The sequence below is a fragment of the Rhinopithecus bieti genome, unplaced genomic scaffold, assembly GCF_001698545.2.
Source record: "Rhinopithecus bieti isolate Rb0 unplaced genomic scaffold, ASM169854v2 scaffold_10351, whole genome shotgun sequence".
Lineage (NCBI taxonomy): Eukaryota > Metazoa > Chordata > Mammalia > Primates > Cercopithecidae > Rhinopithecus > Rhinopithecus bieti.
The window spans coordinates 1389642-1413709 of NW_016806805.1; the positions used below are offsets into that span (position 1 = coordinate 1389642).

The 24068-nt window shown below is 37.9% G+C and overlaps 1 protein-coding gene across 1 annotated transcript in view; it reads left to right on the top strand.

The window, feature by feature from the left end:
* Positions 1-22151, top strand: part of REEP3 (receptor accessory protein 3) — a 76944-nt gene extending 54793 nt beyond the window's left edge. The window contains exons 6-8 of the mRNA XM_017877578.1: positions 9202-9349; positions 19228-19373; positions 20771-22151. Coding sequence (XP_017733067.1) covers positions 9202-9349; positions 19228-19373; positions 20771-20827 — 351 coding nt within the window. The 3' untranslated portion in view covers positions 20828-22151. The remainder of the gene's footprint in view (positions 1-9201; positions 9350-19227; positions 19374-20770) is intronic.
* Positions 22152-24068: the final 1917 nt, after the last annotated feature.

Here is a 24068-nt window from a genome sequence, read left to right on the forward strand (position 1 = left end):
GTGGTGATTTTATATAACTGTAATGGCGAAGGGATATGAAATGAGGGCACTTTCACTTTTCAGAGAGGTTTTTGGCTCAAGTATCAAACTGAATATAATGAATAAGAGGGAAAATTCAAATTAGCATTACATTGAGGGTTAAATGGAAATTTATTAACTGTGCAGCACTATACATGTAAGACAACTATATTATTAATGATTATTAATGATCAGCACTTTAATATAGCATAGTTTTCCTGTTATTTGGCTTTTAAAGGCTTTTTCTTTTATTAGGATAGGTTTATAAATGAATACAGAAATAACAAAGTTTTCAGCTTAAAGGCCTATGTTTTATTTTAGAAGTTCATTTTGCTTTTTATTTCTTGCTTAGTGAAAATGCATTCCTGATTTCCATATCTGCTAAAAAAGATTATCCAGGAGATAATCCAGCCACTGGGAATTCTAAAAAGAGGGAATAGATGCAATTAAGAAAGAAATAATACAATAATATTTCCCAGAACTGAAGGATATGAATCTTCAGATTGAAAGGACCCACCAAGTACTTAGCACAATGAATGAAAAGAATGACTGACTCTAAGTGAAGTCCTTGGGTATCCCAAAACACCAGTGATAAGGAAAGAATTCATAAAGATTCCAAATATAAAAAGCATGTCACATTTGGCCGGGCACGGTGGCTCACGCCTGTAATCCCAGCACTTTGGGAGGCCAAGGCTAGTGGATCACTTAAGGTCAGGAGTTCAAGACCAGCCTGGCCAACATGGTGAAACCCTGTCTCTACTAAAAATACAAAAATTAGCTGGGCGTGGTGGTGGACGCCTGTAATCCCAGCTACTCAGGAGGCTGAGGCAGGAGAATTGCTTGAATCCGGGAGGCGGGGGCTGCAGTGAGCTGAGATCGCGCCACTACACTACAGCCTGGGTCACAGAGCAAGACTCCGTCTCAAAAAAAAAAGCATGCCACATTCAAATGATGTAGAATCAGAATGACATTAAATTTCTAAACAGTGACAAGGAAAGCTTGAAGACAGTAATACCATCCATGATACATCATGATTTTCACCCTCAAGTACTATAACAGTCAAGCTCTCGGTTGTGTGAAATTTCTTAATTCTAAGCATGCAGAGTCACAAGATTTACCTCCTGGTTATCTTTTGTCAGGGCAGATTTGTTCACCAGAGCTAGGGAATGGTCCACAAAAAGGGAAACCCATGGGATCTGGGAAACAAGTTATTCAGCACAGAAAGGAGATGACAAAAATTCTGAGAGACCACCACACAGCAAGTCCAAAGTGCAGCCAGCCGAAACTGGATGTGGTAGATGAAAGGTGCCAGGAGGGATGGCTCTGGTAGACCTACAAAGCCAAGAGGATCTTTCATGCTGCACAGAGATTATACTAAAACTGGTGAGAGGCCGGGCGTGGTGGCTCACACCTGTAATCCTAGCACTTTGGGAGGCCGAGGTAGATGGATCATCTGAGGTCAGGAGTTCAAGACCAGCCTGGCCAACGTGGTGAATCCCCGTTTCTCTAAAAATACAAAAAAATTAGCTGGGCATGGAGAATTGCTTGAACCTGGGAGGTGGAGATTGCAGTGAGCCAAGATCACACTATTGCACTCCAGCCTAGGTGACAAGAGTGAAACTCTGTCTCAAAAAATACTAATAATAAAATAAATAAATAATAAAACCAAGGAGAGGGCATGCTTCAACCAGATGACACATTGGCTCTAGGCCACTGGTGCCCATGCAGCTGCCCATGATCCCTGAGCACCATGAAAAAATATATTGGTGGCAATGTAAAGAGAAAGAAGGTAAGACAATGAAAAAGAAAAAAAAGGCATGATCATTAACTCTGGCGGAAAAAAACAAAAGTTACATAAGAAAGGAAATAATGGAGTATGACTGCATTTACATTATAATAATGAACACAGACTAAGGATTTAACAACTGTGGTTTTGCCATATTGAGGGTATCAGGGAAAGAGAAGAAAAGGAGAAGAGAACTAAAATCCTCATCTGTTACAATAGGAAAGTAGAGGGTTTAAAGGGGCTGCATCAGCAGGGGATGAAGAGGAGAAGGGGACTAAGCTTGTTGCTTTTTGCTACAAAATTTAGCATTTTTGACTTTGCAAATCAAGTACATGTATTTATTTACACCCAATGAAGATGCTGTCTGCATTTTCCTATTTAAAAGCATTCTTCAACGTGGTTCTGTGGAGAAAACAGAAAATTAAATTTCAAGTTGAAAATTATTTAGAGAACACATTTTAGAATATTGTCTTAAAAAACAAGCATACAAATCCCATTTTTCCTCCTCACTTTTAGCATTTGCATATAATAATCTATTCTCCTATTTTGTGAGACACCTTTGTACATATTGTGACTATTTTGTGCGGTACTTGTTTTATTTTGACTTGTGTTTACTACTCCCACGTAGGGAATCAGCAGCCCCCACTGTATTATCTTATCCTCATTCCCTTCCCATTTATTTTTATCTTACACTTCGCCTCCATTGGTGTTTAGCATTCTACATATTATTTATTCAGCATCTGTTTATTTAATGCCTACTGCATAGTAGGTACTGGAAATGTAGCAATGAGCAAGATAGATACAGCCCTCACCTGCACAATCTACTGTCTGTCTGGAGCTAATGTCCATATTAGCTAGGGAATAGCCCACAAAAATTTTGTTTCTGACTGAAAATTGTATTTCACCTCTGGTTGATAAAACCCCACCCATTACCCTTCATTATTAAAATAAGCATTATCTCACAGGAATACTTTTCTGTAAAATGCCATGAAAACAAAATGTATCTATTTCATATATCTATTTTTCTGGCTCTCTTATGATTTATTGTTTCTTTTAATTTATATGTTTAACACCTTAAAATCAGCTGTCCACCCCAAAGGCAGTAATATTGATAAAAATCATCTAAGTCACTCCTGCAAAACAAATAGAAGCCCATATCCCTTAAATGAAATCGGATACTGGATTTGGAACTGTCCCCATTTGTTTGCAATGCTGTGATTCTTTTATCCATAACATCCCTGGATATGAGGTAACCTTCACTATTCTCATGAGTACAGGAATGTTGGAGATCCCATCCTGGAGTCTGTATTATTCACTAGAAATGGTCATTAAATATGCTGAACATAGCATAATGTTAACTCTATTTGCCTCAAGTTATACTGTACTTATTTTAAAGTACACGAAATTAGTTTCATCTCTGCAGATGTCAAACAAGGGCATTGTCATAGAAGAATCACTGAACCAGACACTTCATACCGAAGAGTAAATTGAAACTGAAATAGGAAATAGGTCAGGTTTAAGGAGAAGCTGCAAGAAAGCCAACAGTAAGATTTGAAAATTATTTAAAATTTTTACAATATATAGTTTGTTTAAAGTATCTTTGAGGCTAAATATTCTTGGACTCTTGGTGTGACCTTTGAAGAATGGGTAATAACCCTGACTAGGTTTCCCAGGTTGAACCACCTGAGCATGTTAAAGGTGAAAATAGGAATCTAATCAGAACATTTATTACACCGTAAAGCAATTTTCTGAAAATGTTACTCAGTTCTATGACCTCATTACCAGGCATCTGTTCGCAAGGTCACTGTACAAGTTTATTTTGGCTGAGCAAAGCATAAACATTTGAAGGACCTTCAAGGATTTTGCTGAGGATGTACAGCATTCCATAGCTTTCCACATGAGAAACGTAGGTGGTTTCGTGCAGATGAGCAACACTACTGCCAGATGAAGGACAGATGAAGAAAAGTACTATCCGTTGTATTAACCATGTCTTTGAACTTCTCTGGCAGCCTTTTCTTGGTGAATTTCTTTAAAAGATATAAGAAATCAATTACCACAGACTTTTGAACTTTATAGGTAAAATTGTTGAAATCTAATTGACTTTAAATGATCCCGATTAGGTCAAAAATCCTAACATCTTACTGTCTTTTTTATTACTTTCTGTTTGTGAATGACTTTGAGAATATACAACTTAGTATTATACACTTAAAAAAAAAAAAAGGAAAGAACCTTTGTCCAGACAATGGAAAAGAAGGTTGTACTATTTTCCTACAATCTAAGGAAGCAGAATGGTATAATAAAAATTGAATGCTACAGCAATTGAGTTAATCTGGATTTTTTTTAGTGTTGATTCCGCTACAAATTAGCCATGAGATTTTGGACAAATCATCTGCATTGATCTAAGTATTAATTTTCTCACTTGTAAAAGAAGCGGTGAAACATGATTTCTAAAACCCCTTATATCTCTAAAACAGTTGTTCTCAACTAGAGGCAATTTTGTGCCCCTGCCCTTACCATGGGACATTTTAGGTTGTCACCACTGAGAGGGGGCTGCTACTGGTATCTAGTCAGTAAAGAAAGGTCAGAGATGCTGCTTAATATTCTACAAAGCACAAGACATTCCCCACAACAAAAAATTATCTAACGAAAAATAGCAAGAGTGTTAAGTTGAGAAACTGCTCTAAAAGTATGATGACTCAGAAAAAACTCAAGAGAATATATAAATATGTATAAGTAGTTTTAGTGATAGGTTAGAAATAATTTTTCCTTCCTTTTAAAATTTTCTCCATGTTATCAGTGTTCTTCAGTAAATACGTATTGCTTTAATCTTAAACACACTAAAATATTTTATTCACCTAATGCAAATGCAGTTAATTCCATTCTGGGCTTGATCAGATTAATTGCTGAATGTGCATAGGGAAATGAGATTTCCCTAAAAACTAGGAACTAACCTTATCTGCAATTATAATGTAACGTCAAGGATCAACAAGAAATAGAGCTTAGTGACTATTGTTTACTGAATAGTATAATAAGAATTATTCTGTAAAAGAATGTTTTGTGCTTGTAAGATTATAAAGCATTGCTGGTTATATGTTTTTGAATCTGTGATTTAAAATGTGAAGAAAATAAATTGAAGGTTTTATACAAAGGTGCTGATAAATATAATAAATTCTCCTTATTTAAAACAAAATATAGTAATTTTAATGTAGTGTTTAACCAGGAAATGAAGTATTTAAACAAAGACAGCATTATTTGAGTGTGAAGAAATTGGAATTACTCATACATGCAGGGTCCCTTTTTATGGATGCCAACCATGTGCTTAGATACTTGAGTAGACATTCAGATGTCCTAGTGCCCTTGGATGTAAATGAGCTCTCTGTGGAGCCAGTGTGGGGAGCTGCTTCTCAGCTGAAGAATCCCTTCCAGAGCCTGAGTGTGCTAGCTCTGGACCCAGCCCTCCTGCCCAGTCAGTCCCTGCAGTATTCTCAGTTTCTTACCGACGCATATTTGGGCCCATCTAAATCCAAACCCTGAGAATTCAGTGCCACCTGAAGTTCAGATGGTTCAGGAACAATTCTGCTCATGATAATCAGTTTCAATGTGTAAAATATTCTACAGAATACTTAATTACTTTGAGTTTTACATTTTCATCATAATCTCTGTTACTTTGTTAGGATCAATGTTAACATACACAAAATACAGACAATTCTACAGAGAATAGGAACTAAAGTGCTGAGATATGGAATTATCTTGTGAATGGTAATCCTGCCTTTCCTCTTTATTGACTAAGACCACTGTTTCCATACAGCAGACTAGACTAGAACTTTTCTTCCTTCTTTCTTTCTTTTTCTCTTTCTTTCTTTCGTTCTCTCTCTTTCTTTCTTTCTCTCTTTCTCTCTCTCTTTCTTTCTTTCTGTCTGTCTGTCTTCTTTCCTTTTTTAGAAACAGGGTCTCGCTTTATCACCCAGACTGGAGTGCAGAGTTGTGATCACAGCTAACTAAGGCCTCAAACTCCTGGCCTCACGTGATCTTCCCACCTTGGCCTCCCGAAATGTTGGAATTGCAGGCGTGAGCCACTGCACCGGGTCCTTTTCTCGTTTTTCTTATACTTTTGTCTTCACATTATATAAATTAAATAGAAGAAAATAGATACACAAAGCATTATTTATTTAAACAAAACCAATACCTTTTAACATTGTTATTTACAAGTGACTGTAATGTTCTATTTGTGACCTCAAAATAGACCATTTTCTTTTACTGATGGGATTAAAGCATTAGATACAGGAAACATGGGTGAGAAATGGATCAGAAATTCTTATAGTATACCACATATTGACTAATTTTGTAATATTAAAGACAATATTTTAAAAAAGAAAAGAAGTCACCCATCCCATCTGCCTAAACATTGTACTGTTGTTAGTTTTGCGTTTTTCCCTGCCTACTTATAGCCACACTGCACACTTGCAACCATATTATGCATGTGATATAGAATTCTGGGGTAGAGGGAAGATGTCTCCACTTACCATTAATATAGCAAACATAGTTCCTTTATTACTGGAGTTTTTGTGTTGAAGATGTAAAAACTAGAAGGAATAAGATGGCCTTCAGAAGTGATTACTTTATAATTATACCCACCCTTTAAACTGGTTACATTGGATACTTGTAATTTATATAATGTTTTCAAAGTCCACAATACTGCACCAATTTCTCTCTTATATTAGTTTTATTCTAGGCCCATAAAAAATATACAGTGGAAAGTCCAATTTTCCAAGGTGATAATGGCTGTTAAAGTGTTGGAGGTTCTCAAAGAGGGCTCATATTCTCTTTTTGCTTTTCCCTAGAGTACCTGGCTTTCCTGAAAGCCTTGAAGAGGTTGATAATACTTGGGTATTGATAATGGTAGCATTGGTTACTCAAGAGCTAAATTTAAATCCAGCCTGTAGAGAGATCACCCAGATACCTCAAGGTTGGGCCTTGCCTTGCTCATGTTTAATCTAAACCTGAAGCAACCCTTGGTGGGTGGTGTAGTCTACCCATGGAGAAGCCTGTGGCCATACCTGTGGTTTGCTGCCGAACCTCTGCACAAAACCTACAGTGTTTACATGAAAACATGCTGCCATCTATGGAGAACTCTTTAACAGTCAAGAGTAATGAAAAAGAAGGGACATACAAAAGTATTTAGTTTACTTATTACATGTTCAATATCAGTAGCATACCGGGAGAATAGAAGAAGCCTAAGATTTGTCCCTCTCCTCTAGTGTCTTAAAAGTCTTGCTCTGGAGGCAAAATATACCTATCACAACAGTAGAAGTAACAGTATTGTGTGCATTCATTTGTGAGGTATATCCCAAGAGATTTGTTGATTATGCTTGTTAAACATACCAAAGTTTGGGGATGATACAATTATAAAACTAGACTGATTCTGTTACACTTTGAGTCATTTGTATCCTGAAATGTACCTTCTTGAGTGGGAGGGTTTGGGAATTATAGCCAGCCTTGGAAATTGCATGTGAATTGAGTAAAGGGTATCACGGACATGCATGTCATTTGTCATCTGTGTGGCAGTAGATAAAGAAATCAGGAATTGCTGAGAGAGGGCACATAACTACGAAGATGAAATAAAGAGAATGACATTTCTGAGAAACAAGGCATCTGTTTCAGATGAACACTGGTCACTTCCTTGTAGTATGTCTGTAGAGTCTTCTGTCATCTATTTGATAAGTAAATGATATCTAATAAGGAGGAAGCAAGTATAATAAATTAGACCATGCCACAAATGTTTTTTAAATGTGTGAAATCCAATTATTTTTATTGAGAATAAAGACCTTTAATGATTTCATATCACAATTCAAAAATATGGTAGAAATAAACAGCTCAAGTGGGATATGGAAATGGCATTTGGTTTTGACATAATGTATTATTAACCCAAAGTAACTGAATCAAGACTCATAAATTAAGACCTTTTTCTTGAGTGTAAAATACAAGTTAATAGTAATGTCCAAATGTTTGTAGCACCTTTGACTTTGAAATTTAGAGATGAAGCATTATGGATTAGTTTCTATGGTAACACTGTAACTAGAGGAAATCATAAATTCATATGTGTGAAAAGAAGAAATAATAAGTATAAAACCCCTTAGAAGAATATTTTAATCTAGCTATAAATAAGAAGTGACTCATCTATATGCTATGCAAATTTAAAGTAGGTAAATTTAGAATTTTTTTTCTTTTTTTGCTTTTACACAGCTTTATACTTTAGGAGGGGAAGTGTAGTTATATATGAACAGTTCAGAAAATGTCTCTTTCAGAGCTGCCGTGGTGGAAATGTTCTGTATCTGCACCATCCAATACAGTAGCCACTAGCCACATGCAGCTATTGAACATTTGAAAAGTGGCTAGTGCAATTAAAAGAAGTGAACATTGTATTTTATTTAACTTTACTTAATTTCAATTTAAATACTTACCTGTGCCTTGTATCTGCCATATTGTTAAGGGAAAGGACTTAAAGTCAAATGTAGAGTAGTAGATATGTCTTGCCAGATAGTTAATTCACTAATTGACTATCATTTTGTATTCAAGATTCTTTGGCTCTTACATGTTTCTAACTTGTTCTAGAAAGAGCCATTACCAGCCCTGACTTACCTTAGCTTTAAAACAATGTCATGTCTCTTTTACTTTAAAAAGTTGCCCTTGGCCGGGCGTAGTGGCTCACATCTATAATCTCAGCACTTTGGGAGGCCAAGGCAGGAGGATCCCCTGAGGTCAGGAGCTCAAGACCAGCCTGACCAACATGACAAAACCCCATCTCTGTTAAAAATACAAAAATTAGCTGGATGTGGTGCCACATGCCTGTAATCCTAGCTACTCAGGAGGCTGAGGCAAGAGAAACGCTTGAACCTGGGAGGCAGAGGTTGCGGTTGCCAAGATCGTGCCACTGCACTCCAGCCTGGGCAACAGAGTGAGACTCTGTCTCTAAATAAATAAATTTTAATTAATTAATTAATTAAAAGTTGCCCTTAATTTTAAAGTTTAAGCCCCAAAGTGCTAGTTTTAGGAGACAGCAACATTATAGATGCTGTTTACTCTGAGGGTAAGCCCATCATACATCTTTTACATTTTAAAATTAAATATGATGCTGAAATGTTTGGGGTGAAATGTACTGATGTCTACAAGTTACTTTGAAATGCATGAAAAAATAAAATGAATTCATGGATGGATAGATGGTAGATATGTGAGAAAGGAGATACCGCAAAATGTAAACAATATTGGGTGTTCATTGTACAATTCTTTCAGCTTTTCTGAAGTTATCTTAATAAAATGTTCAGGGATAGTTAAACGTAAGCATACTAAATATTTTTAAAGTATTTTTTTCTTGGATCTATCACTTCTGTATTAAATAGAGCCAAGGAGCAATAACTGAACGTCTAAGAAGCTTCAGCATGCATGATTTAACGGCTATCCAAGGTGATGAGCCTGTGGGACAAAGACCATACCAACCTCTACCAGAAGCAAAAAAGAAAAGTAAACCAGCCCCTGGTGAATCAGCAGGTGTGCTTGTTTGTTTTAATATATGGTTCTTTTACATGGACACGGGGAGGGGAACAACACACACTGGGGCCTGTCAGGGGGTGGGAGACAAGGAGAGGAGGGAGAGCATTAGGACAAATACCTAATGCATGCGGGGCTTAAAACCTGGATGATGGGTTGATGGATGCAGCAAACCACCATGGCACATGTATACCTATGTAACAAACCTGCACATTCTGCACATGGATCCTGGAACTTACAGTAAAATTATATATAAAGTGTATATATATATATATGATTCTTCCATAATTGGGCTTGTGGATACTAAAATGATACATGATAACTATCTGAATTTATTTAGAAAAAATTTACTTCTAAGCTTGTATTTTTTACTTTTACATTTAATCATAGTTCTTTTCCTCTGAATTTTTTCTAAATTAGTACTTGCTAGGCCAGGCGCAGTGGCTCAGGCTGGGTGCAGTGGCTCACACCATAAATCCCAGCGCTTTGGGAGGCTGAGGCGGGTGGATCACGAGGTTAGGAGTTCAAGACCAGCCTAGCTAACATGATGAAACTCCGTCTCTACTAACAATACAAAAAAAATTAGCTGGGCATGGTGGCACATGCCTGTGATCCCAGCTACTTGGGAGGCTGAGGCAGGAGAATTGCTTGAACCCTGGAGGTGGAGGTTGCAGTGAGCTGACATGGTGCCACTGCACTCCAGCCTGGGCAACAGAGTGAGACTTTGTCTCGGGAAAAAAAAAAAAAAGATTAGTACTTGCCTTTTGCTGATTCTGGAGATCATCTGCCTAACAAAGTTGGCTTTTTTGCTGTCATTAATTTTTAGAAGCTGTAGTTGTGGTTACCAATACCTTCTTACCACCAGCACTAGTTCTAACCTATAATAAATACTCTTTCTACTCAAACTGTGCACTGACATCTAAGGAGTTTTATAGTTGAACACTCTTTACTGTAAGTGCTGTGGACAAATAAGGATATTGACTCACAGATTAAAAGTTTTAAGCACGTGATAAAAGATGACTCAATTTAAAAATAAGATTACTCCCATGGAAAATGTGTTGAAATTACATATTCTAGTTCAAGAGCTAACTTGTAGGCATATTCTAGTATAAATTATGAACATGTCATAGTTAATATATTCTAAAACTTTAAAAAACTATCATGATCTTAGAAACATACATATAAATTAGACACGGTTCCTTAGTCATTTTATCACATATAATAAGAAAGTTTGAATTCAAAAGTAAGGCTGAGAACTAAGATTTTCAAGACATTCCTTATTAATGTGTTAAGTCCATAAGGTACAGGGCTATTTGACGTTTTATTTTAAAAAGAGTTTTCCTTTGAGAGAGATTTAAAAAACAACTTATATTAAAAACCAATTGAAATTGAAAAAACAAAAAAAACTGTTCTCTTAAAAAGAAAAATAACCTCTGGCAAAAAACAATTTTTTTTTATTAGCCAGCAGGGGGGGTACTCACCCAGCTACCTTGGGAGTAGAATGGAAAAATCACTTGAGCAAATCGAGCTACCAGTGAGCCTGACACAACACTGCTGCACTCCCAGAAACCTAGGTGATAGAGCAAGGACCCCTTGTCTCAGAAAAAAAAAAAAAATAAATACAATAATGAGGCTTTGCTTCCAAGAATGATACTCTGTACAAAGTTTTGGACATTCTAAGAGGAGTGATCAAGCAATCTGCCATTGATTAAGTACGATGCTTTGAGAGCAAGGAACCATACAGTCTCACATACATTAATAATCGTAAAAGTATCCCTAATCGCAACGACAATTTCCTTTTTTATTTTTTGTTTTTGTTTTTTGTTTTTGTTTGTTATAACCTTTTGAAATAGGGGTCTCCAACTCTGTCCCACTCAAAAGGCTGGAATTGCAGTGTACAATTCTCTACACCACTGCCCAGCAATCTGACCTCCCAGGGTCAATGACCTGTCCCTCAAGCTGCCCAAGAACCTGGGACTACAGATGCCACCGACCATTCCTGCAATCTTCCATTTTGTAGAGACCGGCTTTACCAATCTTATCAGACTGCCTCAAATCCGGCTCAAGCAGTCTCAATGTCCGGCCTCCCAGAGTCGCTGGGTTGGGATGCGCATGCCCACACCAACCTGGCTGGCAAATTTCTTAAATATCATTAAAATAGGTGGTCAGGCGCAATGGTGCTCACACCTGTAATGCAGAGCTTTGGGAGGCCGCAGCGTGGCAGATTCCCGAGTTACGGATTCGAGCAGCCTGGTCAACATGGCGAAACCCGCTGCGTCACACAAAATACAAAAATTCTGCCAGATGTGGTTGTGTATGCCTGTAGTCCCAGCTATCCGGGAGGCTGAGGCAGGAGAATTGCTTGAACCCAGGGGACAAAGGTTGCTGTGAGCCGAGATCACCCCCCCGCCCTCCCGCCCGAGGGAAAAGGGAAGACTTTTCCCCAAAAAAAAAAAAAAAATAGGTATATTGATTTTGATTATGGAGTCTGCTGTATGTATTATATTTTGCTGATTTAGACCAGATATCTTAGACCAGAGTCCTTTTTTAGCAGTTTATTCATAATCATACCCAAGGATTGGCTAAGAATTATGTTCTAATTAGGCAAATAAAAACAGGTTTATAAATATGAAAATTCATAATACTATTTTTATGGTGCTCACCTATCAATTTTTTTTTTTTTTTTTTTTTTTTTTTGAGATGGCATCAATCTCTGTCACCCAGGCTGGTGTGCAGTGGCACGATCTCGGCTCACTGCAACCTCCACCTCCCAGGTTCATGAGATTCTCCTGCCTTAGCTTCCTGAGTATCTGGGATTACAGGTGTGTGCCACCATGCCTGGTTAATTTTTATATTTTTAGTAGAGACGGGGTTTCACCATGTTGGTCAGGCTGGTCTCGAACTCCTGACCTTGTGATCCGCCCACTTCAGCTTCCCAAAGTGCTGGGATTATGGGCATGAGCCATCACGCCCGGCCACCTACCAAATTTTATATGTATGACTAAAATATTTTAAAATATTGACTTGCTGTTCTTAAATTTCAAATCATGAATTTAAGTTTTATAAAAATATGAAGTATGTGGTAGCAGTATGAGAAAGATAGTTGTTCAGTTATGAAAGGTACTTGTTCAGTTATAAACTCTGCGCAATTTCCAGTTTTTCTACAGAATGGTATATATTCTGAGCCTTTCTTCCCTAAGGAAACACTTTCATCAAAACTTTCTTTCTTGACCATATTTTTAACAAAGCAGTATGGTTCTAGGACCAGAATAGGTGAAGAGAAGTTAATAATAGATCATCTAGATAGACACAAACCCAGGTGTACATGGAAATCTATCAGATGAGAAAGACAATCTTTCAAATTGGTGGAGGAAAGACAGATGATTTAATAAGTGATGCTAGGATAACTGTTAGACTGCTAGAAGATGGAGAATGAAGTTATATCTCTGCCTCAAATCTTAGATCAAAATAAATTCTTAAAAGATTAAGATTTAAGTATAAAAAAATTAAACTAAATAGTAGGAAGTCCCTGTGAATTTTTTTATAATCTTAAGATAGATAAAATTTCTTAAGCATGATATCAAAACCAGAAACCATAATGGAATAGCTTTTGAGATTTTCCTACATAAAAATATATAAAATTATAATATGGGGGGAAACATAAAAAAGACAAACTACAAACTGTCAGAAATATTCCCATTATATGTTACAGGCAAAGGGTTCAGATTCAACAATCCAGTAACCCTCACAAACCAATTATTGTCAAAGAATACAATTGGTCAAGAAATATATGAAAGAGATTCTCAACCTCAGATAATCAAAAAATAGTAATAATAGTAATTTTCATTTGCCAGATTGGCAAAAAAAAAAAAATGTTTTTAATTAACAGTGCTCTGTGTTGGGAACTGTTTCAGTTATCTAGTTATCTATTAAGCCACCCCAAAACAGCAGCTTGAAACAATCATGGTCATTTAGTTTGCCCACAGATCTGGGGGTGACTTGACTTGGCAAAGCAGTTCTTGCTCAGGGTCTCCTGCAGCTGTGGTCTGACAGCAGCTGGGCTAGAGTTATAATCTCAAAGAGAGCTCACACATCTGCTGTCTGAGCTGAAAAGAGTCAAGCAGCTGCTGGCTAGAATGGTTGGAGCCTCTCAGCCATCTCCCTCTATGTTCTCTCCATGTGGTCTCTAAGGGTGGTTGGATTTCTTACCTGGCAGCTGAAGCCTCCCGGGCCAGTGTGCCGAGAGAAACTTGCAGAAGTCCTAGAAGCAGCATCACTTCCATCACATGTTTTGTGGCGATTTGTTGAGGCAAGTACAAAGGCCTCTGAAATGTTAAGGGAAGGGAAGAGGAATGTCAGAGAATCTGTAGACATGTTTTAAAACCACTACAGCAAGCCTGTTGAGAAGCACTCTTAGGCACTTTTTATGAGTTTAAAATGGAATAATCCTTTTGGATGACAATCTGGTAGTAATCATCATAATTTATTCCCTTTAGCTCAGCAAGAAGCTTTTAAGAATATGTCATAAGGAAATAATCAGACAAGTGTTCAAATATGCATGTACAACAATGTTCATCTCGTTGTTTATAATAACAAATATTGGAATGAACGAAATGCCTAGGAGAAAGGATTAAGCAAAAGGTGGTTTATTAGCTGTGAAACATAACAATGTCAATCTATACTTAATGATATGAAAACATACCCAGATTGTAGGGAAAAAACAATAATAAGTAGATGATGAAATGGATTAATATACCTAATTTGTTTAATGTATATACATAAGAGAAAGTTTGGAAGGGTATTACTAAAATGGTAACAGTGTTTAGCCCTCAGTAGTGAGCTTTTTCGTTTGTTGTTGTTTTTTAAATTAACCTATTAATCTTAAAATCAGAAGTAAATCAGCCATACTCTTCATTTAAAACAATAAGTTATTCATTTTCAGGTTTTAAGTTAAGCAGAAAATGTATTTTTTTTTTTTTAATATATTAATGGAGATGGGATCTCAGTATGTTGCCCAAGCTGGTCTCGAACTCCTCAGTTCAAGTGATCTTCCCACCTCTGCTTCCCAGAGTGCTAGGATTACAGGCATGAGTCACCAAGCCCAGCCAGAAAATATATATTTTTAATGAAAATATTTGACTTGATTCTAGTGTCTCCGCTCTCTTTGATTCAAGCATTGGTGAATAAATTGCTAAATTAATTTAGCAATTTATCTAAATTGCTAAATCTCAGCTCACTGCAGCCTCCACCTCCCAGGTTCAAGCGATTCTCTGCCCCAGCCTCCCGAGTAGCTGGGATTATAGGCACATGCCATCGCACCCAGCTAATTTTTGTATTTTTAAGTAGAGATGGGGTTTTGCCATATTGGCCAGGCTAGTCTCCAACTACTGGCCTCAAGTCATCCACCCGCCTCAGCCTCCCAAAGTGCTGGGATTACAGGCATGAGCCACCGCACCCAGCCTAAACTTGTTAATTTCATTTCCCAATAAATTCTAATTTTGGCTCCTTGCTCTGCACTCACTCTCTGTGGACTCTTGTCATTTCCAAACTGCTATACTAAGTAACCTGCCCAGTTAGGCTTCCTGCCCTCAGCCTTATCCATTTCTGATTCATTTTCCAAAGTGCAAGAAGAATATTTTACACAACCCAAGTCTAATCATGTTACTCTTCTGCTTAAAACATTTCAGTACTCTCCCCAAGCCTCCAGAGGCTTCATTGCTCTCTGATGAAGTCCAAACTAGATAGCATGGTATATTAACTCCCCAGCGTTGTTCTCCCACTCCATCAAGTGCTTGTCATACAGAATCATGACTCTTTGAGGATTTAGCTTAACCACCACCTCCTACAAGTCCTTCTCTCATAACCCACCCTTTCCAACCCACCCCATGCTGATTACATTCTCTTACTGTATGCCCCCCCAGCACCTTGTCATTAGCTTATAGCATTTATTACAGTATCATAATGCCCATTACATTCTGTTTCCCCTATTGGACCCTAAATTTTTTGAGGGTAGAAAAAGACAGCTATTGGCCGGGCGCGGTGGTTCAAGCCTGTAATCCCAGCACTTTGGGAGGCCGAGACGGGCGGATCACGAGGTCAGGAGATCGAGAACATCCTGGCTAACACGGTGAAACCCCGTCTCTACTAAAAAATACAAAAAACTAGCCGGGCGAGGTGGCGGGCGCCTGTTGTCCCAGCTACTCCGGAGGCTGAGGCAGGAGAATGGCGTAAACCCGGGAGGCGGAGCTTGCAGTGAGCTGAGATCCGGCCACTGCACTCCAGCCTGGGCGACAGAGCGAGACTCCGTCTCAAAAAAAAAAAAAGAAAAGAAAAGAAAAAAAGAAAAGACAGCTATGTCTTTTTCATCTTTGTATCCTCATAATTCAGCACACTGCCTTATTCATAATATAATTTTAAAAATACTTGGAGTAATGAATCAATCCATCACTTTTCCTGAAGCTGTAATTAGAAAGCTAATAAGATTTTTTTTTTTAGCTGGAATAAGGAAAAAAGAAAAGAATAAGATGCATAATTAGCTTTTGAACGAAATTCCAATTCCTAACCATACAAAATGAGAGGCAGTTAAAATAGCAAGGACTGTGTTTGTTGTGCTCTTATGCTACATTTGTGGCCTTAGAGAAATTGTTTATCACAGTTACTTCCTTTCTGACTTTTTCCTTGATTCCTCATTCTGTTTTACCATATTGGGATCAGGAATACTATATAAGCAACAGCAATAGAAAAAAAAAATCTAGAAATGACAACCTAAACTTTAAACCTGGTTTGTTTTCTTAATTATAAAATGAACATTTTTTTAAAATAAGAATTTGGCAAGTAAAAAAAGAAAAAATGTAGAAATACCTAAAAGCTCACTTCCATGAGATATAATCGTTTCATTTATGTTTTTCCTTTGTTTGTTTCTATATGTACATTTTTTTTCCACACCCATGAGATATAATCGTTTCATTTATGTTTTTCTTTTGTTTGTTTCTATATGTACATTTTTTTTCCACACTTAATATTACTTCAGGAGCTTTTTCCCGGGACCACTGACCCATCCCCTTTCTGGTCACACTGGCCTCCTTGCAGTTCTTCTAAGCAATCCCCAAGCCCTAGCTACTCTCCTCAGTGCCTCTGTGCATGCTGTCTCTTCTACCCAGAACACACACACTTCCTTGGACTAGCGCAAGAAAACAAAGGATCTTGGCGTAAATAATGACTGATTCCACTCCCAAATCTCCTCTGACTTCTAGCCTGGAAGTCTAAGAGCATAAAATTATACTTGACTAACATACAATTCAAGTTGCTTATTATGAGAGTAACAAGCTTATTTATGACTCTTTGTAGTTTTCTTAGTGATTCTCAAATTATTCATGTCTTAGAAGAGCAGACCAATAAACGTATTCAATTTTTTAAAATATGCATATTTTTTGAAACGGGCTATAATGCAGTGGCATGATCACAGCTCACTGCAGCCTTGACTCCCCAGGCTCAGGTGATCCTCCCACCTCAGCCTTTGGAGTAGCTAGGACTACAGGTGCACAACACCATGCCCAGCTAATTTTTGTATTTTTTCACCATGTTGCCCGCGCTGATCTCGAACTCCTAAGCTCAAGCGATCCGCCTGACTTCCCAAAGTGCTGGCATTACAGGAATGGGCCACCACCAAGCCCAGCCCAGTTTATTTTTTATCACATGCATGGAATCTATCCCATGCCTTCTCCTGAGCCTGGAAATCCTTCTCCTTTTTTTTTTTTTTTTTTGGAGACGGAGTCTTGCTCTGTCACCCAAGCTGGAGTGCAGTGACACAATCTCCGTTCACTGCAACCTCCACCTCCTGGATTCAAGTGATTCTTCTGCCTCAGCCTCCTAAGTAGCTGGGATTACAGACTCCTCCTGCCACCACACCCAGCTAATTTCTGTATTTTTAGTAGACTCTGGTGTTTCACCATGTTGGCCAGGCTGGTCTCGAATTCCTGACCTCAGGTGGTCTGCCTACATTGGCCTCCCAAAGTGCTGGAATTACAGGTGTGAGCCACTGCACCTAGCTGGAAGTCCTTCCACTTTCTCCTCACCTGAAGATTTAAATATTTATGCTCCTTATCTTTGTTAAAGGAGAATTTATAACTTCATGGGGATTTCTTTTCTTTTTTTTTTTTTTTTGAGATGGAGACTCGCTCTGTCACTCTGTCACCCAGACCTGAGTGCAGTGGCGCGATCTCAGCTCACTGCAAATTCTGCCTCCCGGATTCATGCCATTATCCTGCCTCAGCCTCCCGAGCAGCTGGGACTACAGCTGCCTCCTACCACGCCTGGCTAATTTTTTTGTATTTTTAGTAGAGGCGGGGTTTCACCATGTTAGCCAGGATGGTCTCGATCTCCTGACCTCATGATCCACCTGCCTTGGCCTCCCAAAGTGCTGGGATTGCAGGCGTGAGCCACCACGCCCGGCCACTTCATGGGGATTTCTAATCTCACCCCTTTGTTTATAACCTACTTAGTACTCTGGTTGCCTGAGACTTGGGCCCCTGTCTTGCTGTCTCCAGCATCCTCAGGCAGTGGTTCTCAAAGTATGGACCACAGACCATGAGCACAAGCATTACCTGGGAACTTGTCAGAAATGCAGATTCTCAGCCCCACCTCAAATCTCCTGAATCAGAAGTTCTGGGGATGTCAGAACTTGTATTAACAGGTTCTCTAGGTACTCTAGCGTGCTCAAGTTTGAGAACCTCAGCTTCAGGGTTGAAAGAGTTTTTGTCCTTGAGGCCAAGCCTCAAGATGCTCTCATACTTCCTGACAATAACCATCCTGACTGTGTGGATGTTTGCACATTCGGCCCCAGTAAGTTTTTTTTTTTTTTTGAGACGGAGTCTCGCTCTGTCGCCCGGGCTGGAGTGCAGTGGCCGGATCTCAGCTCACTGCAAGCTCCGCCTCCCGGGTTTACGCCATTCTCCTGCCTCAGCCTCCGGAGTAGCTGGGACTACAGGCGCCCGCCACCTCGCCCGGCTAGATTTTTGTATTTTTTTAGTAGAGACGGGGTTTCACCGTGTTAGCCAGGATGGTCTCGATCTCCTGACCTCGTGATCCGCCCGTCTCGGCCTCCCAAAGTGCTGGGATTACAGGCTTGAGCCACCGCGCCCGGCCTAGTAAGTCTTTATAGCTACACATAACAGCCTTCTAGCATACTCGCATGATCTCTCACTGCTCTGCCTGATTCTATTTTGTTTGACTAATATCTGTCACGTAGTCTGTGGTACTTCTAATTACTGCAGCCTACCTGGCTGAGTTTTATCTCAACAACTGCAACAGCAGCTAACATCCTCATCCTCATCACCTGCCCCCGGTGACCTTATTTTGCCCAAAGTTCTAGCCCCCTGGGGTCTTCCTCAACACCTTAAGTAAACCCTACCATTCCCAGTCTTGACAAAAGATATGACACGTAGAAGGGAAAAGCCTTAATTCCTAATTCAAGGCAAAAGTGCAAATGACAGACTAAAACACAAATGCTTGGGTTGAATGCATGAAGAGGAGAAAAGGTGGGAAGAGACTTTTTGCTCTACATCTATTTATAGTCTCGAACTTTTTAGCAAGATGATGTGTTACCTACTCAAAATAAATTATTTTATAATTATTTTAAAATGCATAGTAAAATAAGAATGATCAGGGAAAAATTCCTGGAGGAAATGAGTTATGAGTTTCACCTGGAATAGTGCAAGAGGCAAAGCATAATGATAAAGGGCATGGAGCACATTCCAGATGCAAAAAGAGTAACTGGGGGAAATGCAAACCATACAAAGAACTGTACACAGATGGGGCAAAGAGCCAGCACTGACTGGTGTCCTTTTACCAAAACATGCTGTTTTTGACAACTTGTTTAGGTTATGGAATTCCACTGAAAGATGGAGATGAGAAAACAGATGAGGAAGCGGAGGGGCCATTTTCAGATGATGAGATGTTAACACACAAAGGACTTCGAAGATCACAAAGCATGAAATCTGTGAAAACCACCAAAGGCCGCAAAGAGGTTAGTTAAGTGTAGAGCTGTTCTCTTTATGATTAAACAATTTCCCTGCTGCATTATCATTTAGGGTATTAATGATCCATAAATGAAGGATTGGAATGGTGGAACAGCAGTTTGATGATTTTTTTTTTTAACTTTTTTGGGGATAGAGCTTTTTTGCTCTGTCAACCAAATTGGAGTGCAGTGTGGCGTAATCACAGTTCACTGCAGCCTCAAATTCCTGGGCTGAAGCAGTCCTCCCACCTCAGTCTCCCAAGTAGCTGGAACTACAGGCACACGCCACCGCACCTGGCTAATTTTTTCATTGTTTGTAGACAGGGTTTCACCATGTTGCCCAGGCTGGTCTCCAACACCTAGCCTCAAGCAATCCTCTCGCTTCTGCCTCTCGAAGTGCTGGGATTCCAGGCGTGAGCCATCTCACCGGGCCAGCAGTTTATTTTATTTTATTTTATTTTTATTTTTATTTTTATTTTATTTTATTTGTTTCTATTTTATTTTTTGTTTGTTGAGACAGAGTCTGCGTCTGTCTGCCCAGGGCCTCGGGTCTGAAGCTGCAGTGTCCCGGATCTCAGCTCACTGCAAGCTCCGGCCTCCCACGGGTTTACGCCATTCGTCGCCTGCCCTCAGCCTCGCCAAGTAGCTGGACTACAGGCTCCCGCCACCTCACCTGGCTACTTTTTTGTATTTTTTAGTAAAGACGGGGGTTCACCGTGGTAGCCAGGATTGTCTCGATCTCCTGACCTCATGATCCGCCCATCTCGGCCTCCCAAAGGGCTGGGATTACAGGCTTGAGCCACTGTGCCCAGCCTATATTTAAAATTCTTTATTCAGATCGATGTTTCAGGATATCAGGAAATTTTGAAAATGGTAAGCTCTTGATCTTCCGCTATAAGTAGAAAATGGCATTCTCATTTAGCAAATCACATAGTTCAAATACCCAGTCCCAGAACTATCCATAAACAAAGAAAGCAACGAACAAAATTAACCACACAGTTTTGCTTTCAACTAATGCTACATGAAGATTAAATAGTAAACAGTTAACCATAATAACATACTGTCTTTGTACCGAGAGAGCAGTGGAGAACTGCGAATGGCCTCTGATCATTATAATCAATGTTCATTGACATTGTACTAAGCAAAACATAAATAATAGGATTAATGTTTTTATGTTACATTAGTGTTAATAATAATCTGTAACATATATCTAAATAGTACCAACTACGTTTTTATGAGCTGTTAAGTAGTGCTGTCTTATACTCATTTATTAGGATAATTTATTCTTCATATCAAAAGGTAAAAAAATTACTATGATTATGAACTATTAAATCTGATGTAATTTTAAAGTAATCATCTAATTTTTTTTAATCTAATTCTTAATAATAAAACATTTCTCTCTTCAGGTACGGTACGGGTCACTGAAATATAAAGTGAAGAAGCGACCACAAGTGTATTTTTAGTCATCTACACTTCAAATATCCTAAGACAGATTATGCTAAATACATCGACTTCATCTTCTAACATGATATATTCAGGATTTACACATTAAAATGATTATTTAAATTGTGGCAGTGATGGGATTTACTTTCATGAATTTAAATCGTTTTTATTTCTTTAACAATTGCTTCCAAATATTGACTACTAAAGGCAGTTCTGCAAGATGTACTAGTATGTATATTAGAAATTATAGAAAATCATGTTGTCCATTTTCAAATTCATCAACAGCACAGAGTGCCTGAGATATAAGATGAAACACAAATCCACAGTATACTTGAAAGGAGTCTTTTTATGGTTCAGGATAAATCAGCCTTTGTGATGTACTGTGTTTACTTCCTTTTGTGTTATATCTGGTAATTAAATAGGCCCCAGATCCAGCAGTGACATAATAAGGACATAATGTAAGATAATAAAGTATGTTTTATATATTCTTTAAATTTTACTTGTATAATACTTTCTAGTTTTCCATCATCAGCTGAAAGTTTTTGAAACAAATATTTGAAAACCAGGTATCCACACATAGCACTTTTATTCCTGACTAGTTTTGCACACTTGAAAATTGTTTACTTATTTTACAACTGTTTTACTGATGCTATCTTTATTGTTGTTTGCCGTATTCTGACATGTTAAATCTATGCCTTGAATTATATCATCTGTTTTCCTGTGGGTTTCATTTGTTAAATTCATTGGATTTTAATAATATAAAAGTATACCTAATTGTTCAGTTTTAACTATTTTTAATTATCTTCTTAACAAATAAGAGGTTGCTTTAATTAACCTTTATTTAGCTATACAGAGTAGTTGAATTTAACATGTTTTTGTCAACACCAATTATGTTTTCAGCTTTTAAAAATGGTAGCTTTTGTGAAATAGAATCAGTGACCAGTATAGCACTTACATCCCTTCTAACTCATGCAGTTTTTCTCAGCCAATCCATTCACAAGCTTGGCATTGATATGTGCTGCTAGTTTATAAATTGGCTTTGACGGAAATCATTTGAATCTATTCTGGCTGAGATAATTTGCCAATGCAAAATACAGTTGTCATTAATCCTACACATTAAAAATTATTAGAAACATATTACTTTTTAACTTTAAATCTCAAAGAGATTTTGAGTTATCGAACTCTTAAGGCTTTTTTAGCTTGAACTGATAACTATGCATTATGAACCCTAAGTCAATACATTTTTGGTGGCAGTGATCAATAATCAAATTTGTACTTATTATGCTTGTTCAGGTAATTTATTTGACTGTTCTCTTTGTCCAAAAGATAAAATGATGAGAGAGATTTGAGAGATCTTTGATCTGTCTCCCTTTTAAGAAATGAAGCCAGCTGGTAATGTATATTCAAGACCTCCTCAGAGTATTGGCCAAGAATATAATGTTTACATGAGTACCTTGGTATAATGCATACATTGTCTCATAATAGTCATAAAATATTTTATGGATAATTTCACATTCTTCATATATAGCAATAAGTAAAATTAATTGTTTTTTTTCCCCCAAAGTTTAATTCTGAATAATTCTATCTACTTTACCCTAACTAATTTTTAGCCTCTTTATTTCTGGAAGGACTCTAATTTGTATTCCAAATTCCTATGAATGCTAATTGTAAATTCTTTGAAGAGAGTTTTATTTATATGACCTGGTACTAGACTTCTTAATATAACTGTTACACTTTCCTTGTGTTTCCTACTCAGAGGCAGTATCATCTGAAGTTGCCTAATAAGGTCATATGAGTCAAGAACTTTATCTGTGGGAGCTGATTTGCACCTTTTTTGTTGTTTTTGTTTGTTTGTTTGTTTTTGAGACGGAATCTTGCTCTGTCGCCAGGCTGGAGTGCAGTGGCGCGATCTTGGCTCACTGCAACCTCCGCCTCCCGGGTTCCAGCGATTCTCCTGCCTCAGCTGCCCGAGTAGCTGTGACTATAGGCATGTGCTACCACGCCCAGCTAATTTTTGTCTTTTTCATAGAGAGGGGGTTTAACCATGTTGCCCAGGATGGTCTCCATCTCTTGACCTCGTGATCTGCCCACCTCGGCCTCCCAAAGTGCTGGGATTACAGGCGTGAGTCACCACACCCAGCCATTTTATCTCTTTAAAGTCTAGTCTCAGTATTAAACCTATTCTTTAGTAAACTCGTATTACTGCTCTAAACTGAAGAAATTATTTATTCCTCTGTACTTCTAGACTCAAAATGCTTCATCAAAGATAGTCTCAAAGAGGAAGTACAAGTCCTGTTTAACTGTACTCTTTCACATTCACAGTGCTTCCTCTGATATCCTTCCTCACATCATTATACAGTTAATATCATTTTACTCTTTTTTCTCTTTTACATTTCTTAAATTTTGGTTCTTTTCCCTTACATGTGTTTTAGTGGGCCCTTTTCTTCGAACTTTGTCTAATTAGCCTATACATTTTTGTTTATTTTAAGACAGAACAGATCTTTTTTTGTTTCTCCTTCTAAGTCTATTGGTTTTAAAAGAGGTAAACGTATCCATAGACCACAGTGCCTTGCTTTTTCCTCTGCCAGCACATGCAGCACGGCATTAGATGCACAAATCTATTTAGGGAACTATTTTGGTAGCTGTTTGAGTTTATCCAGAAATTGCAGCTGGTATTTTATTTTGCTGTACATTTACTCAACTTGTCCATTAGTATTTAACTATTTGCAGAGTTTGTTTAGAAGTAAGAATTGACCCATTCTTTAGTTTACCATATTTTTCCTGGTATAAAAAGGAGCCAGAAATAAGCCTTATTGCTAAATAATTAATTATGTAAGCCCACCTAGGTCCTGCATAAGATCCCCCTCACATCACTATATATATATATATATATATATGTGTGTGTGTGTATATTTGGCTAAAAAATTATACTGCCAATATTACTGATTATAAATACTTGACTACACTGATTGATGGGACAAAATGATTAAAGTATTTTCAGGGATCATATTCCATATGTCACCACCAAAGATTTCTACAGTGTTATAAAGTATATAAATATTCCAAATTTCTGTGGTTAAATATTTTTTCTTTTTTTTTGGTTTTAGAATAACCTAGTCTGTGCTTTCCAAAATGCTTGAACTTTTATGTTGTTAAGAAATATATAATGATATCTTACATTAAGCATGAGTCTAATTTGTATTTTAATTTGGAATGGACTAAATTTTCATTTGATTATCAGGAAAATTAAGGAGTTATATA